This window comes from Myxine glutinosa, chromosome 11, assembly GCF_964187855.1.
Source record: "Myxine glutinosa chromosome 11, kmMyxGlut1.1, whole genome shotgun sequence".
NCBI classification, from domain to species: domain Eukaryota; kingdom Metazoa; phylum Chordata; class Myxini; order Myxiniformes; family Myxinidae; genus Myxine; species Myxine glutinosa.
In genome coordinates this window covers 102,989,119-103,005,878 of record NC_136271.1, presented here as the reverse complement: position 1 = coordinate 103,005,878, position 16,760 = coordinate 102,989,119, and the positions used below count along the sequence as shown (strand labels likewise).

General features: G+C 44.2%; 1 protein-coding gene across 1 annotated transcript in view; it reads left to right on the top strand.

Annotated features, from left to right (window-relative positions):
* The window catches only part of LOC137436297 (voltage-dependent calcium channel subunit alpha-2/delta-2-like), a 208,918-nt gene that overhangs the window by 9,207 nt on the left and 182,951 nt on the right, over positions 1-16,760 (top strand). The window contains exon 2 of the mRNA XM_078786300.1: positions 13,417-13,471. Within this exon, the coding sequence (XP_078642426.1) occupies positions 13,417-13,471 (55 nt within the window). The remainder of the gene's footprint in view (positions 1-13,416; positions 13,472-16,760) is intronic.

The window sequence follows — 16,760 nt, the reverse complement described above, 5'->3', positions numbered from 1 at the left end:
TTGATAATGCAAATTTTCCATGAATTTATATTCCAGACATGTTCAGACTTGTTTACTGTTTGGACTCAATGGACTGACTATGCTGACTAAGCAACAGCTGCAACACTGTTGCAGCAGTATGTTTGTGTAATTGCTTGAGGCATTGTGCTCACTGCTCAGTTATTAATAGAACTGTTTGAATTTTCTTGATTCTTAATTTCTTAATGCTATGTTATATTTCTTTCAGATTCATATCTGATTGAAAATGTCATCTGTGGAAAAAGCAACAAGATCTCAAACCAAGTTGTATCTCCTTGGCGACTCTGTGACTGAATTAAGTGGCAGCAAGTTTCCATCATTGCGTATGGCTCTTGGATTCTTCCTACATCACCATCTCGATCTGAAGGAGACCGTAAGACAATCGTCGGATGTTACCATCACGGAAATAGCTAACTTTTGGAAGAAAGCTAGAATCCCGATGAGAGCTCATCAAAACTGCCAAACCAAGCTTGAGCAGACATTTGAAGAATGGCGTCTTCTGAAAAAGAACAAAGCGCGAACGTCACCAACTCAACTCGCGAGAGAGTCGGCTTTTGTTTCCAGGCTTGAAGACCTTTTTGATGTCGCTCACGCTGATGCTCTGACCAATACATCAGTATTACAAGAAGACAAGGATTTCTTGTTAGCCCAGCGAGAAAAGGGAAGAAGAGGGTCGCTGGCTGGAGTAGATGTAAAGCTTGCTGCGAAGGAGAAAACGGCGTCCAAAAGAGAGGAGGAAATGCTTGCCAGGCGACTGCGAATGGAGCAAATGAAACAGTTAGCAGCTTCTACAGCTGAACTGATTTCATCTGGTTCTGAATCTGAAAACAGCTCAGCAGAAGATAGTGAAAAGATGGAAACTGGGGACAATGCAAGTGAGGGAGCTGCTGGAGGCATCACATTTCAGACACGAAAAATAAAGAGGGGGCGAAAAACTGTCATTACTGAAGAACTCGCAGCCGCTCTAGATCGCACAAAAGTGTCAGACCGCAAAGCCGTTTTTGTTATAGCAGAAACTGCCAAAAGCTTGGGACAGAACATTGATGAACTTGCTCTAAACAGAGACTCAATTCGCCGACAAAGAGTACAACACCGAGTCCAGAGATCTGCAAATATAAAGGCGGAGTTTCAGGGTAACGTTCCCCTTGTTGTTCACTGGGACGGCAAACTGATCCTTGATCTAATTGGAAAAGAGAAGGTTGATCGCCTGCCAGTATTGGTTTCAGGGAAAGGAGTTTCTCAGCTACTCACAGTTGCCAAGCTTCCATCTGGAACAGGCGAGGCTCAGGCTGCTGCTGTCTTTGGAGCCATTGAAGACTGGGGCGTAGCCGACAGCATCCGAGCTATGTGTTTTGACACGACCAGCTCAAACACTGGTCGGATCGCTGGTGCCTGTGTCCTCCTCGAGCAGAAGCTTGAGAAGGAGCTCTTGTCACTAGCTTGCAGGCATCACATTATGGAATTGATAATTGGTGCAGTGTTCCAAGTGTGTATGGGATTGGGAGCCAAATCTTCTCCCGAGGTTCCACTCTTCAAACGCTTCCAGGAATAATGGGGATTCATAGACATGGCCAAGTATGAACCAGGGATTGCAGCTGATGACGTGGCAAGTCTAGTAGAAGACATAAAGCAAGGCACTATCGATTATGCCAACAAGCATCTTGAACAGAGTCAGCCGAGAGATGATTATAAAGAATTCTTGGAACTTGTGATTGTCTTTCTCGGTGCTGCTCCTGCCAGAGGAGTGCGATTCATGTCACCCGGAGCAATGCACCACGCCCGCTGGATGTCCAAAGTAATATACTGTCTCAAGATCTGGATGTTCAAGGCTCAATTCAAACTGACTCCTGCAGAAAAGAGAGGATTACGTGATGTGTGTGTATTCACAGTACGTGTCTACCTGACAGCCTGGATCTCTGCACCTCAAGCATCAGGTGCTCCTTACAGTGACCTGCTGCTGCTGAAGTCACTGCTTGAATACTCATCAATCCATCCAGCCATCTCAAAGTCAACATCACGCAAGTTTTCCAATCACGTGTGGTACTTGTCACAGGAACTTGTTAGCTTGGCTTTCTTCGACAGTCGGGTCAGTTCGGCAACCAAGAGACTGATGGTGAGTGCCATGAAGAATGAAGAAGACCAAGATCAGGATCATTCCAAGCGAATCACTGTTGCTCTTGATTCATTCAAGGACAAGAACTTGGAAGATTTCGTCACAGCAAGGTCAATGAAACTTCTGCGAATGATGGAACTTCCAGATGGATTTCTCGCGGTTGATCCGGACTTGTGGGATGACAGAGACGACTACAAGCAGGCTGCAGAAACAGTCAACTCTCTAAAGGTTGTCAATGACTACGCTGAACGTGGAGTGGCACTCATTCAGGAGTACAGTGGGTTGATAACCCGCGATGAAACTCAGCTGCAATTCCTGCTGCAAGTTGTCGAGGACCATCGCAGAATGTAGCAGAAAACATACACTGTCCGGGATGCCATGAAAATAATAAATTTGGGGTTTGCTGGACATCGTCAGACTGATACTATGAACTCTGTCAGAAACTGAACAAAGAATTCACTATTAACGTGTTCAAAAATAAATACTGTGTTCAAGTGTGTTGTTAAAAATAAATTAAGATATAGTCTGATATACTCGTAATTCGTTGAATTTTTATAATTTTCATAATGTTTGCGGCCCTTGAGCTACCCCTAAACATACTAATTTAGTGCTCAATTGTTTTATACAGTGTTTCTATATTATATGGAACAGATTAAGGGGGTAAGACTTTCAGAAATAAAAATTTAGTGTTTTTTAATTTTTTAAGCTCCACCGTAATATATATATATATATATATATATATATATATATATATATATATATATATATATATATATATATATATATATATATATTATATATATATATATATATATATATATATATATATATATATATATATATATGTATATATATATATATATATTATTATATACATATATATATATACAGTGCATTCAGAAAGTATTCAGACCCCTTCACTTTTTTCACATTTTGTTATGTTGCAGCCTTATGCTGAAATCGTTTAAATTCATTTTTTCCCTCATCAATCTACACTCAATACCCCATAATGACAAAGAGAAAACAGGGTTTTAGAAAGTTTTGCAAATTTATTAAAAAGAAAAAACTGAAATATCACATTGACATAAGTATTCAGACCCTTTGCTATGACACTTGAAATTTAGCTCAGGTGCCTCCCATTCCTCTTGATCATCTTTGAGATGTTTCTACACCTTGATTGGAGTCCACCTGTGGTAAATTCAATTGATTGGACATGATTTGGAAAGGCACACACCAGTCTATATAAGGTCTCATAGCTGACAATGCATATCAGAGCAAAAACCAAGCCATGAGGTGGAAGGAACTGCCTGCAGAGCTCAGAGACAGGATTGTGTCGAGGCACAGATCTGGGGAAGCCGACAAAAGAAATCTCTGCTGCATTGAAGGTTCCCAAGAGCACGGTTGCCTCCATAATTCTTAAATGGAAGAAGTTTGGAACAACCAGGACTCTTCCTAGAGCTGGCCGCCCGGCCAAAATGAGCAATCGGGGGAGAAGAGCCTTGGTAAGAGAGGTGACCAAGAGCCCGATGGTCACTGGCTGAGCTCCAGAGATCCTGTGTTGAGATGGGAGAAACTTCCAGAAGGACAAACATCACTGCAACACTCCACCGATCTGGGCTACATGGCAAAGCGGCCAGACGGAAGCCTCTCCTCAGTGAAAGACACATGAAAGCCCGCTTGGAGTTTACAAAAAAGCACCTAAAGGACTCTCAGACTGTGAGAAACAAGATTCTGTTGTCTGATGAAACCAAGATTCTGACTGTGATTCTGATTCTGAAACCAAGTGTGAAAAAATTCTGACTCAACCCGGAACTTGAACCCAGGAACTCATCACTTACGCGGTGACAGCCCACTGAGCTATTGAGTCTCCGGGATATCCTCAGAGATTTCTCACACCAACACTGTGAGCTTTATAATGGCCGATGTCGCGTATAGGAATTATATCGCGTATAGGAATTATATCGCGTATAGGAATTATATCGCGTATAGGAATTAAATCGCATATAGGAATTATATCGCGTATTGGAATTATATCGCGTATAGGAATTATATCGCGTATAGGAATTATATCGCTACCCTGGTGTTGGGCTAGCGGCTAGGGTGCCGGCTTAGGATCCTACGATCCTGGGTTCGAATCCCGGTCGATCGCTGAATTAACGCCAGGGGGGTTGACTCAGCCTGTCATCCTTCCGAGGTCGGCTAATTGAGGACCAGTTCACTGGTAATTCCCTGGTTGTCGTTAAAGGCGGCAAAAAGGGTTGGCGTCAGGAAGGGCATCCGGCCGTAAAACATTGCTTCAAAAAGGGGACCAAAAAACAACAACAACCACGGTTCCCGAAAAAGGCCAACCCCCGCTTTGCGGGGAAAAATGGCCTCTAAAGGTGGTTATAGGAATTATATCGCGTATAGGAATTATATCGCGTATAGGAATTATATCGCGTATAGGAATTATATCGCGTATAGGAATTATATCGCGTATAGGAATTATATCGCGTATAGGAATTATATCGCGTATAGGAATTATATCGCGTATAGGAATTATATTGCGTATAGGAATTATATCGCGTATAGGAATTATATCACGTATAGGAATTATATCGCGTATAGGAATTATATCGCGTTTAGGAATTATATCGCGTATAGGAATTATATCGCGTATAGGAATTATATCGCGTATAGGAATTATATCGCGTATAGGAATTATATCGCGTATTGGAATTATATCGCGTATAGGAATTCTCTATTTTTGAAACTTGGAGTTTTACTTTCCATTCAGGCCTTCAATAAGTTTATATTGTTTTAATGTAATAAATGCGGAGTTTTACTTTCCATTCAGGCCTTCAATAAGTTTATATTGTTTTAATGTAATAAATGCTGATAACTTACATCCCTTACCAAAGCATTCCAATCGATCCATAATAACCTCCATCACCGGAGGTGGACGGAGGTTATGTTTTCACCCATCTATCTGTCTGTCTGTCTGTCTATTTGTTTGTCTGTGAACAGGTTATCTCAAAAAGTCTGGATCAATTCGGACAAAACTTGGTGGGCAAGTTCGGTGTGTGACAAGGAAGAATTGATTCGATTTGGTGAAAATCTGGATCCGCATCTGGATCGGAGAATTTTTAAGTGATTCTTCGCCATGAGTGATCGGGCCAAAAACGATATGTAGCAGCATATTTCAAAAAATTATGGACAGATTATGCCAAAACTTGGTGAATGAGTTTGGGAGGCAACAAGAATAAGCCGATTGGATTTTGGTTCAAGTCCGAATCCATATAAGTGGGATACAAAATCATAAACTGTTCAGCCTGGTGGAGGTTTGCATTGTACCGAGTGCCGATCTAGTTACCTCTGCCACAGAAGGAGGATGAAGGTTATATTTGCACCCCTGTCTGTATGTCTGTCTGTTTGTTTGTCTGTGAACAAGATATCCTAAAAAATTGTGGACGGATTCGGACAAAATTTGGCAGAGAGGTAGTGTATGTGACAAGGACGAAATTATTTAATTTTGGTGAACATCCGGATTCGGATCCGGCTACTAGAATTTTGTAAGTGATTCTTCACCATTGTGAGATAGGGCCAAAAACGATACATATAGTGGGGGGGCCAATGTTTTCCCGTTGAATTCAAATGTTAATTTGTGGACACTGGTTGGGTTGTCTTTAGGGATGATAGAAGTTGTAGAAAAAATATGTCTCCATTTTTTTCAAGTTCTTTATAGCGGCCATTTTGGATTATCAAAATGGCGTTTGTTGAAAACCGAAATTGTCATTATCTTGGCTTCTAAATGACCTAGAGTGTTAATTTTGGTGTCCAAATGTACATATTTGCGGATACTTAATCCAATAAACACACATTTATACACCTACATATGATCAAAAGGGTTCTTATGGCAGCCATCTTGGATTTTCACGCACTTATGCCAACACATATATATATTTTTTTCCATCATTTTCACTTCTAAATCACATAAAGGCTGGACTTTAGTGTTCAAATGTACACTTATAATGTCTTTGTGCAATATTTTTAGTTGGCAGTGTTCATTGTTACATTGAAGGATCTCCATCCTCCTCATCATCAGTGTTATCGATTCCCATGGGGCGCTCCTGACCCGTGTTACCACACACCTCTTCATCTGCCCCACACATACACATCTCAGAACAGTTGAGATGCTGAGACCTGCATGAGCAGTGAGACATGCATTGGGTCTTCTTGCAGTTACATTTGATTAGATGTGTGATGGCAGCTGGGGCTGGAGGGTCCTTGGTTGTGATGGGCACCAGCTGATCTCCTTCTGCTCTCCATCCATGTTCTGTTGGTTGTGGAAGCTGGGGGTCCGGTACATCAGCCTGATGCCACACCATGGCCTGGAAATGTGCACGAGCAATGGCTTCATGTAAAGCTCCCCGTGTTGGTGGCAGCTTCTGTGCCTCTAGCTGTTTCTTGGTAAACAGTCTCCACCTCAGCTTGCCCACATCCACAACTGTAGTACGAGGCTCATACAGCTGGCATACAAATGCCTCAATGTCACTTTCTGTGTCAGCTCTCAGCTCCTCAGAGGCCCCAAGGTCATGAAACGCAGATACCACCTCAACAGAGCACCTATTGAGGGCTTGCCAACATGTGAGCTTTCCCTTGCCGGCAAACCGACCAGTCTGGTCTGCTCCCGTGAATGCATGGAATCCTGGTAGGGCTGCAGCCTTCCTGACACCAAGTTCATGTACTATTGGTTCCAGTGAGATTTGCCTCTTCTTGTTCCCCACACCCGTGATGAAGTATGTGTCTTTGCATAGTTCATGGTACCGGTGGAGTGCTAGGATGAATACATCAGTATCAGGTGACTGAATGTACAGCTGTGTTGCACCTCTTCGGACGGCATCTAGACTGTGAAGAAAGATCCTCGTATCAGCCTCCTCCTGGGAGCTACGGAGATGCTGTACATCCATGCAGTTGGAGAAGACATCCTGCCTTGAAGTGACGATGAAGACCTTGGTAGTCCCCTCAAAGTGACACAGAGCTTTCTTTGCCAGATAGACAGTTAGCTCATCTTTGGTGTTGGTGTGCGACAGGAACTGTTTTGCTGTCAGTTTCCCAATCGGGGTGCTGTCTTGAACGTGGTAAGCAGTGGGCGGCTTGCCACCTTGGCGCCTCTCCCGTGTGGCCTCTTTCAGTGAATTTGGCAGATCATATCGGTCAAACACGAGGTGGACTTCATCATACCCGTTGGTCTTGCAGTCCAGTGTTGCATTGAAATGGCCAGCCCACTGGGCACATGTTTTGACCCATTGTGGCTTACCCATTGCTTGCACTAATGCCATGCCGTCTATGACAGTCACCTTCTTGGGAGGGGGTGGAGTATGTTCAGGATTGTCGTCGTCTGGCTGCTGACCAGTGCCAGTTGACTTCTTGGGTAGATCTTCTAGGATGCCCATGAGCTTGCTTTTGTCTGTGCATGGTAGTAGTGTCCCAGCCATTGCAAAGAGGGTTCGTGGAAGCGCGGTGAATTCATATTGACCTATGGCATCCTTCAAGTTGATCTCTGGTCGTGAGCGGGCCACGATCAGCATGCGCGCAAACAGTGACCTGTCGTCTTTCAGCTCTACAACCTTGTCTGCCAGTTTGTGCTTCACAGCTTTCCTGGCACTCTTCCACATCTTCAGTTTGACCTTTCCCATTCTGGCCCAAAGGTTGATTTCATTTGTGTTGATGCGCTCTGCAACAAACGTGTTATACGCTTTCTGACCAATCTCATCTTGGTTGCAGACATCCTTCTGTACTTCAGCTGGCATCACCACCTTGGTGATGATAGTCGTCAGGTCTTCACCCTCATGCGTCATGGGATTCATGGACTCTCTGATCACATTCTTCAGTCGACGAATGCTGTCTTCCTGCCGAGCCCAGACTGTGGTTGATAGGTCGTGGTGCTCCTTGCGTGTAGCTGATTGTGAGCCAGCCATATGACGGGCTTCTTCAGCAAGCCTACTCAGCTCTGGTGCTGTCAGAAAGAACCTTTCGCGGGCACTGGCATTCTGGGTAATGCCCACAATACCCCCTGTCACCTTCATGATCCTGTTGATGTGCTCCAGTGCATGGTCCACACCTACAGCACAGAAGGGGATTTCATTCTTATGGACACTGAAGTTCCCATCCATGAACTCTTGGTAGATCCCTGGATCTGTAATCTTCAGGGCCTTCATCTCTGCAAGGTACCGGGGAGTCAGCCTGGCATATTTCTGTTTGTCATGTGCAAAGAAGTATATGCACATCTCATCCAGTGAAGACAGGTGAAGCTCAAATTGTCCATCACGGGTGGCACGGATGAATGTGTATATCAGCATTATCATCCGCATGTAGCGTCGCACAAACTTGAACAGTGGACTCTTGGCTTCTTTCCTCTCATCAAACATTGCCATGGCCTCCAGGACTTCGTTTGACTCGAGGACAGCTAGCATGTTGTTCTGCGCGCTTGTCATCTCCTCTCGGTTGTGTAGATGACAGCTCTGGGCAACCTGTTGTGCTGACTGGGTACATGGGCCCCTCAGATGGGGATGCTCTTGGAAGAATTCGTCCACATAGAGGTCGAAGAGGGCTTGGACAGTGGTGATGTGGGCCTCCAAAGCCCTCTTCATGTGCTTGGCTTCCAGTATTTGTCTGGTCGTTGTTGGGCCATAGATATCAGCCTCAGACCAAGCCTCGTCAAGACCACTGTCCTCTATGGCATTCCCAGCAGCCCTCAGTGCAGCCATCACAGTGTGCATCTCCCCTAGTCGCAGTACCCACTTGCCTTTGCAGTCATCTCTGGTCATCTCCAGCTGTTTGGCTCGCTCATACAGGGCCATGTCTAAGGTGATCACTGTCTTCCTATCGGGACCCATGACCATGCAGTTGATTTGCTGTGTCTGTTTCAAGACTGTTATCAGTGTTTGCCATTCATGGGCTGGTGCTGCTACCAATGGCAGGGCGTTGACCTCTGTCAGAGGCTTCGAAGAGGAGAGCAGTGAGTTGTAGGCTGTCCAAGTTGGGATATCGTGATGCTTGATCCTACTGCCAGGTGGTTGTTTTGGATCGTGGACGAGTGACCCAACAGGGTCAGCATGCTGGGGTTCTGCAGCTTGCAGCTGGTCATCTGGTGGGATGATGTCGTCTTGTACGTCCTCAGCTTCAGCTGTTCGCATGATTGTGCGTGAAAGTAGCCACACTGTGTCCGTCGCAGAGTACGGCTTGGTGACATCTGGGTTTGACCGTGTCTTGAAGCTATACGTGGTACCTGTGGCAGATTGTTTGTTTGGTGCTTGGCAAGGAACAAAGTCTGGAGCAGTCAGAACCTTGAGTGAGCGGTGTCTGGCCTTTCGGTCATGTAGTGTCAGTGTTCTATGTTCATCTGTGGAGGGTGCATGTTCCCGTCGTTGGTAGAGTGCCCAGGCTGTAGCATGGAGTGTCCGCTTCCCATCAGGTGTGTCTTCATTGAAGTCACTGTTGTCCACTGCAAAGAAGACAAACGTCCCTATGCGCATGGTTCTTGGAAAGTATACACCCTGTTCTGTCGTAGACTCTATGACTGAGTTGGCCAGCTGTGTCTCCAACCGCAAGATCCGACTATAATCAACAGACAGACCGAACCCATGCAGGAAATCCAGAAGCTTCTTGTTTCTGGTGGACTGATGGACTACAATGGCAACGGCAAGCTGCTGTGGCCATTCTAAGCGATGGCGGAATGGTGCATCTGGCTCTTTGGGCTTGTACGTGACTTGGCGTTTTGACTTGTAGCCGTACATGATGTTCTGACTGATGGTTATAACATCTCGATGAATAGTGGCTGAGCGCATAGTCTCTGGCTCAATGCTCGTGGCTGGTCCTTCCAGTAGCCAGCGGAGGAAAGCATAGAGTACTTTGGGTACATGCTTTTCAGCATCATCAGTGTTCATTTCTCCTTCAAATTGCCATGGGTGCTTGTTCTGACAAGCAATGGCACTGCGGAGAACAGAGGCACTCTCAAACAGTTGTTCGATGTTTTTTTCATTTGTCTTCGTCATTGCATCTTCGACAGCTGCATCACGCACGGCAGTGGAGAATACACAGTCTGACTCGTTTCGACGTTTTGGTTTCATGAAGTGAACGTCATCAATGTGAGAGTTGATTTTCTCCTTCATGCCTTGGGTAGTAGGTGATGGGACATTGTGCACACCATTATTGTCAAGAATCCTGGAGTAAACCGACTTCAGGTCAGACATGTTGAGAATTTCACCAGCTTGGAGTAGAGAGCGAACAAGGCTGACAAACTCAATGTCTGCGGCTATTTTGATAACATTAGTTTCTTGCAGTATGTGTTCTTTGTCATCACTTGATGTCCCACTCTTGGGAGCACGTTGGACATTCTGCACCCAGCATGGGAGATGATACTTGACGTCGATCGCATGAGCATCATGTGCACTGATGGCAGCACTCAGCTGAACTTTCCACTTGTGGTTGCTGCCTTCTTCAACAGCTTTCTTCAGCTGTTTACCTGCGTTGAACGTGCATACAACATGTACACTTTCCTTAGTGACCTCTTGACAGAAGAAACAAAGGTCTCTGTTGAATGGAGTTGATGATGAACGTGTGAAGCGAAGAGTCTCGTCTTGCGTAGAACCTGAGGTACTTGCAGCGGCAGGTGCAGAAGAAGGACGTCCACACCTCTTATGAAGATGCTGGGTGTCGCCATGTTCGCAGGCTTTCTGGTGGCGAACTCTAGCACGCTCCAGGTGAGCAGTGTTGCATGTAGATCCATAACATGCCCGGTGCCACTTTGCGTTATTGTTCCTCAAGTCAGTGGCAGTGAAACAGCTTAATCGTTCGCTGATCTGTTTGAAGTCGGCATCACCATATCGTGCCCTCTCCTGGATGAACTGGAGAAACTTTGCATATGAGCCCAGTGCTGGCTCAGTCACTAGTGCACCTTGGGGATCCTGGCACTGAATGCAAAGTGTGAAATCAGTTTCTTTCTTGGTTTTCTTGCTTTTTGGCTCCATCATAGCTCAGGGTCACGAATCTGGAACATACAAATAACAAATAACAATTAAGATAGATGTGCATTAAGTTAGATTTTGGACACTGGTTCGGCTGTGCCATAAAAACCTATTTTTATCCCTTGTAGGTTATTAAAGAAGGTTTCATTCAATTCTCTATCCCCAAAAATGTACAACTGGACACCAGAATCGAAACTCTAGGTCATTTAGAAGCCAAGATAATGGAATTTTACGTTTTCGACATCCGCCATTTTGAAAATCCAAAATGGCCGCCATAAAGAACTTGAAACAATTGGAGACATATTTTTTCTAGAACTTATATCATCCCTAAAGACAGCCCAACCAGTGTCCAAAAATTAACAAGCAATTTCACCGGGCATTTCAATCTGCTACATTGGCCCCCCCACTAATAGCAGGATAACTCAAAAAGTTGTGGACGGATTTGGACGCAACTTGGTGGACAAGTTGTATGTGTGACAAGAACGAATCGATTCGACTTTGGTGAAGATCTGAATATGGATTCGGATATGATAATTATTTTATTTTTAAGTAATTATTCACCATTGAGAGATCGGGTGAAAAGCGATATATAACATGACATTTAAAAAAGTTATGGACGAGTTATGACTAAACTTGGTGGACGAGTTGGTTCGGTGACAAGAACAAGCCGATTAGATTTTGGTTCATGTCCGAATCCAGATCCGGCCTATCAGTGGATACAAAACAAACTGTTCACCAGGTGGAGGTATACTCTCCACCGAGTGACGTTCTAGTTACTCCTGTTAACATGTATTACTGTTATTACTCCAATATGTTATTAATCCTGGGGCTTATGGCTCACCCTGGTAGATGGTATAAACAAATCTTGTATAAGCAGATAAATCTGTGTCCTGGGACTTATGACTCACACTGTAGTTTGATACAGTTTGCACTGTTTGATAGAGACTCTTGTTGGTTCTTTTTACCTCATTTAGTGACAAATTTGATAACTTGCTTTGCAAAAGAAAAATCGCTGATGTTGAGTTTTGAATAAAGCTCAGATGTGACATGTTCTCACCGAATCAATGCATTTACTCGACCTGAGCTGACCACCCCTGTTTCTGCCATGGTGGTACTTCTGCAATCAGATAAATTGCAATCGAGTCATTGTAACCAGTGTTAGCATCCTGTTAACCCATACAATTATTTCATTTGGGCGTCATCGGTGGGGAAGAAATCAATTGGTGTTCACCAATTTCCACAGCTCGCTGATGCATGTTTTAGTCTGTTTGTATCGCCATCTTGTTCATTTCGTCTGTTTGCATCACCGTGTTACTCTATGATGTGTTCTGATTTTGTACGTCCTTATTTAATTGCAATTTAATTCGGAAATCCTTCGAACCGTGTCAGGAAAGGAGTTCCGCCGAGTTAAAATCAGATTGCGGATATCTGCACCACACCGCAACAACCTTGCCCGTTGTAGCTTGATGGATTGCTGGATTTCAAGGGATTTTGATGCATGGGTGCGAATGGAGAGCCAATGACAAAGAAAATTATTTAAAACTGCCTGGATCTCCTTGTCAGCTCCCTGCATCAAATACGTGTGCCTCGTGTTCGTGATAATGGCCTAAAATTGCTATGATAGCACTTACTAGCAGCTCCTGTCTTTGTCTTTGCTCTGTGAAGATAATTACACCGTTTGATCACGCTGCCGGAGACAGGGGGAGGATGGCAATCGAGGTGGTTGTGAGAGGAGGTGGGTGCCATGTGCACATGGCATTGGCATGGGCATTAGGGCCTTTGCTGCTGCTCGGAGCAACGGTCAAGATTTCCAGCAGTTGGTTGCTATGGAGACGGGAAAATGTGTAATCATGTCTGCACATTTATCACAATTGTGACACTCACACTCTACCCCTTGGAGTTGGAGGGGAAGCTTGGGAACATGAAGTTCCTCGGTTCAAATTTCTATGATAATTGGACCTGACTTATGACATTTGAAGCCCTTTTTTTCTTGGTGCATTTCTTTTTTTAAGGTTTTTTTTTTTTTTACACAATTACACTACATTTTCACCTCTGCATAAAATGTCGACAGACTGACACCACTCCAGTGCCTGGATTTCAGCCTCGGTCAAAAAGATAGATCTTCAAAGCATTTTAAACACAATTGTAACCTCGCGGCCTCTCTGTACTTAAAAATCCTTTCATGTTACCTGGTAACAGAGTGCGGCACCACACGCAACGGATCTCTTTGTGACAGATAGACGACAAAATAACCACTGCGCTTTTCTCGCTGTGCAGGTCAAGAATGGGTCAGCTCAGGAGTTGATCTGTATGATCTTCGCCGGAGACCCTGGTGAGTCTTATTTTGTGAGTTATCATTTTAACCCATTGTTGCATTAATTAATCATTGTTACCCTTCCCACTTCCTTTTTCTCCCATCTCCACGCCTCCTTCAACCTGCATATTCCATTCTCCGGGATGATGTTCCACTTGAGATTCATCCCATTCAGCATTGGGCTCTTCACTGTAAGATCTATGACCTGCGGATCCTTTTCTCCATTGTCCGATCCAAATTCCACCTAATGGATGGAGTCAGGGATGGAAAGTTGATTTGAAAGATTCGTTGCATTGATTAATATTCCTGGCATCTCAGGCATCTCAGGGGCTGGAAGATCTCAGGTCTTTTACGATCAAGGCAGCGATTTTAGCACGTCCATTTTTTAAAGGCATTTTGCAATCCTTGTCTGCCCCTTAAATCATGTTGTTGTTTTTTTTTTCTTGGGATGGTAAACATTTCTGGAGAATATCGCTCTGATGTCACTGATTATACAGTCGCCCCACTATCTCGCAGCTCTTAATGCATATTGGGGCAAAAGGAAAGGCAACCAATGTTTCAGGGCCAATTTTACCTTCAAACTCAAAAACAATTGTGAATGTGTTGATTGACGGAAACGTAATACCCAGAACTTTGAGCGAACATTGACTTCAGCATAAATCCAATGTCATCAAAGTCAGGCTGAGTTTCCATCATTTACTGCTCCAAGATAAATTGGCATTCCTGCTATAAATTATGACATTCCTACTCTTGATGTAAATTCCAGATAGGCCATTTTCATGATGGACAATACTTGTGCATTCTTCGACTTGCAGCAGCGGTATCAATCTGATGGCTGCTGTGCCTCGTCTTTGTTACTTTGTGGATTATGATGTCATCTTGGCATTAGCTCATCATGACCATGTGTGCCCAGGCATGTTACAACAATGTCTACGTGTCTATATCTATACACTGTATATAAAAGTGAAACTTTGTTTGTGACATTTCTGCTTTGAGCTGCCAAGGTTAATTGTGATGAAACTCTGTAGGATCAGATTTATGACCACAATGCGCATAAATAGGGGGTTTAAACAGTCATGAGGAGGTCATTTGGCCCGTTATTGAATGTTGCACTCCCTGGTGTATTTATTTACTACAACTTCACTCCTTTACACCCTTTAGACCCTATTAGACCTTTAAGACCCCTTAGACCTCTTGGACCCTTTATACCCCTTTGAACCTGAGAGACCCTTTAGACCCTCTTTGACCTTTATATGCTTTAGACCCTTTTGTGACCCCATCGGCATAACCCTACCTTCCTGTTGTCGTATAAAGCTAAAATTTGGCATGCCGACAGACATCGAAGCTAGTACACCGGGAAAAATCACATAACCTTTGGAAAGTGTCCGTAAATGAAAATTTATGTAAAAAACCGTAAAGGCGTCCGGAAAATAAACAAATAAAAAAACCTAAATTGATATCCAACAGCAAGCCGGTAATGCTTGCTAATAATCATAAAGCATCTATTTATTGTGTACCAACGTACAAAGCAAGATTTGTTATTGCTTACACGATGTGTAAGCATACTCCACTAGTACAAATATATCTGATATATAAAGCTCTTTCCAAACCACTGACTGACTGATATTAATGTTCGGTACCTTCCTGTTGCGTAGAAAGCTGCAATTTGGCATGCTGACGGACATCGAAGACGGTACAGCGGCAAAAATCACAGAACCTTTGGAAAGCGTCCGTAAATGAAACGTTATAAGTTTCATAAATGAAACATAAAAATCCGTAAAAGTGTCGGAAAAAAAAAACTCAGTCGATATCAAGCATTTCAAAATTGTAATTTCTATAACTTTAAACTGTGAAATAAAAATCTCAATGAAAATGTATGCAAAAAATAAATAAATACGTAAACTCATCCATAAAATAAATAAACCTGAATTGATATCCAGCTGCAGGTCAGTGATGCTTACCTAATATTATTTTTCAGAAAATAGGGCAGCATCGGGGAGAGGGGGAGAGAAAGGGAAGCATAACAACAGTAGAGAACAGGGACATCAGGAGATCGGTGGAAGGGAGAGGGCTTTGGCGGGGTACACGGATAAACAAGATGGACACTACGAGGACTTTCAGGAAAGAAAATGGAATTTGAAGGAGGTGGCTTTGGGGTGTATTAATGGGGGTCGAAAAGATCAAGGTTTTGGATGGGGGGAGATAAGAGATGGTGGTGAACAGCTGTTTTGAAGACCTGGATGGAGGAGAGGGATTGAAGAGAGTGTGGGAGTTTGTTCCAGGGGTGGGGAAAATGAGGAATGAAAGAGTGAAGGTGAGCAGAGAGTCTTGATTTTGGCAGTTTCACAAGAAGAGGGTTGCTGATAGATCTTGTGTGTCCTGCAGGAATATTTGGGGGACAGCACAGACAGAGCAGGGGGAGCTAGACCGGAGAGGAGTCGGTAGAAGACAGAAAGACCACCAACCTACCTGCGGTGAGAGAGTGAACGACCCTCAGAATCAGCTTCATCGTGGGAGATACCAGTGATTCTAAAAGCCGTGGTTTCTACAGCGTGAAGCCGAGCTAGGTGTGAGACAGGTGCACCAGCCCAAAGGGGAGAGCAGTATTCCATCAAGCTGCGGTGCGGACGAAAGCTTTGTATATGGCGAGGAGCTCAGGTGTGCCAAGGAAGGACTTCGCACGACGGAGGATGCCCAGTCAGCGACTGGCTTTGGAGGCCAGCTTGGAAATGTGGTTTTCCCAAGAAAGATCATGGCAGATAGTGAGACCCAAACGCTTGAGTGACAGAACTTCTTCAAGAGGATGGTTGAGAAAGTAGATGGGAGGGTTGTCCAGACTGTCTTTTCGGAGAGACACAGTGAGAGTGTGAGATTTGTCAGGATTGAAAGACATGTTCCACTTGTTTGACCAGACTGTGATTTTGTCCAGGTCTGCAGAGAGAGGAGGCTGCTGCCTGCCAATCTGTGGGGTGAGAGGTGGAGCGGCAGAGGGTGGAGTCATCAACAAAAAGATGGAGAGAATTTTCCAGAGGGTCATAGAGATCATTGATGAAGATTCGAAAAAGCACAGGGCCCAGAACACTCCCTTGAGGAACTCCAGCCTTAACAGGAAGAGGAGATGAGAGAATTCCATTTGGATCCACACGTTGACTACGACAGGAGAGGAAGTCTGCAAGCCATGCGTAGAGATTTCCATGAATACCGTAAGAGGAGAGTTTGGTGAGCAGAGCGGGGTGCCATACCGTATCAAAGGCATGGGATATGTCAAGGGAGGAGGCGGCTCTGATTTCCTGTTTGGCATTGAGGA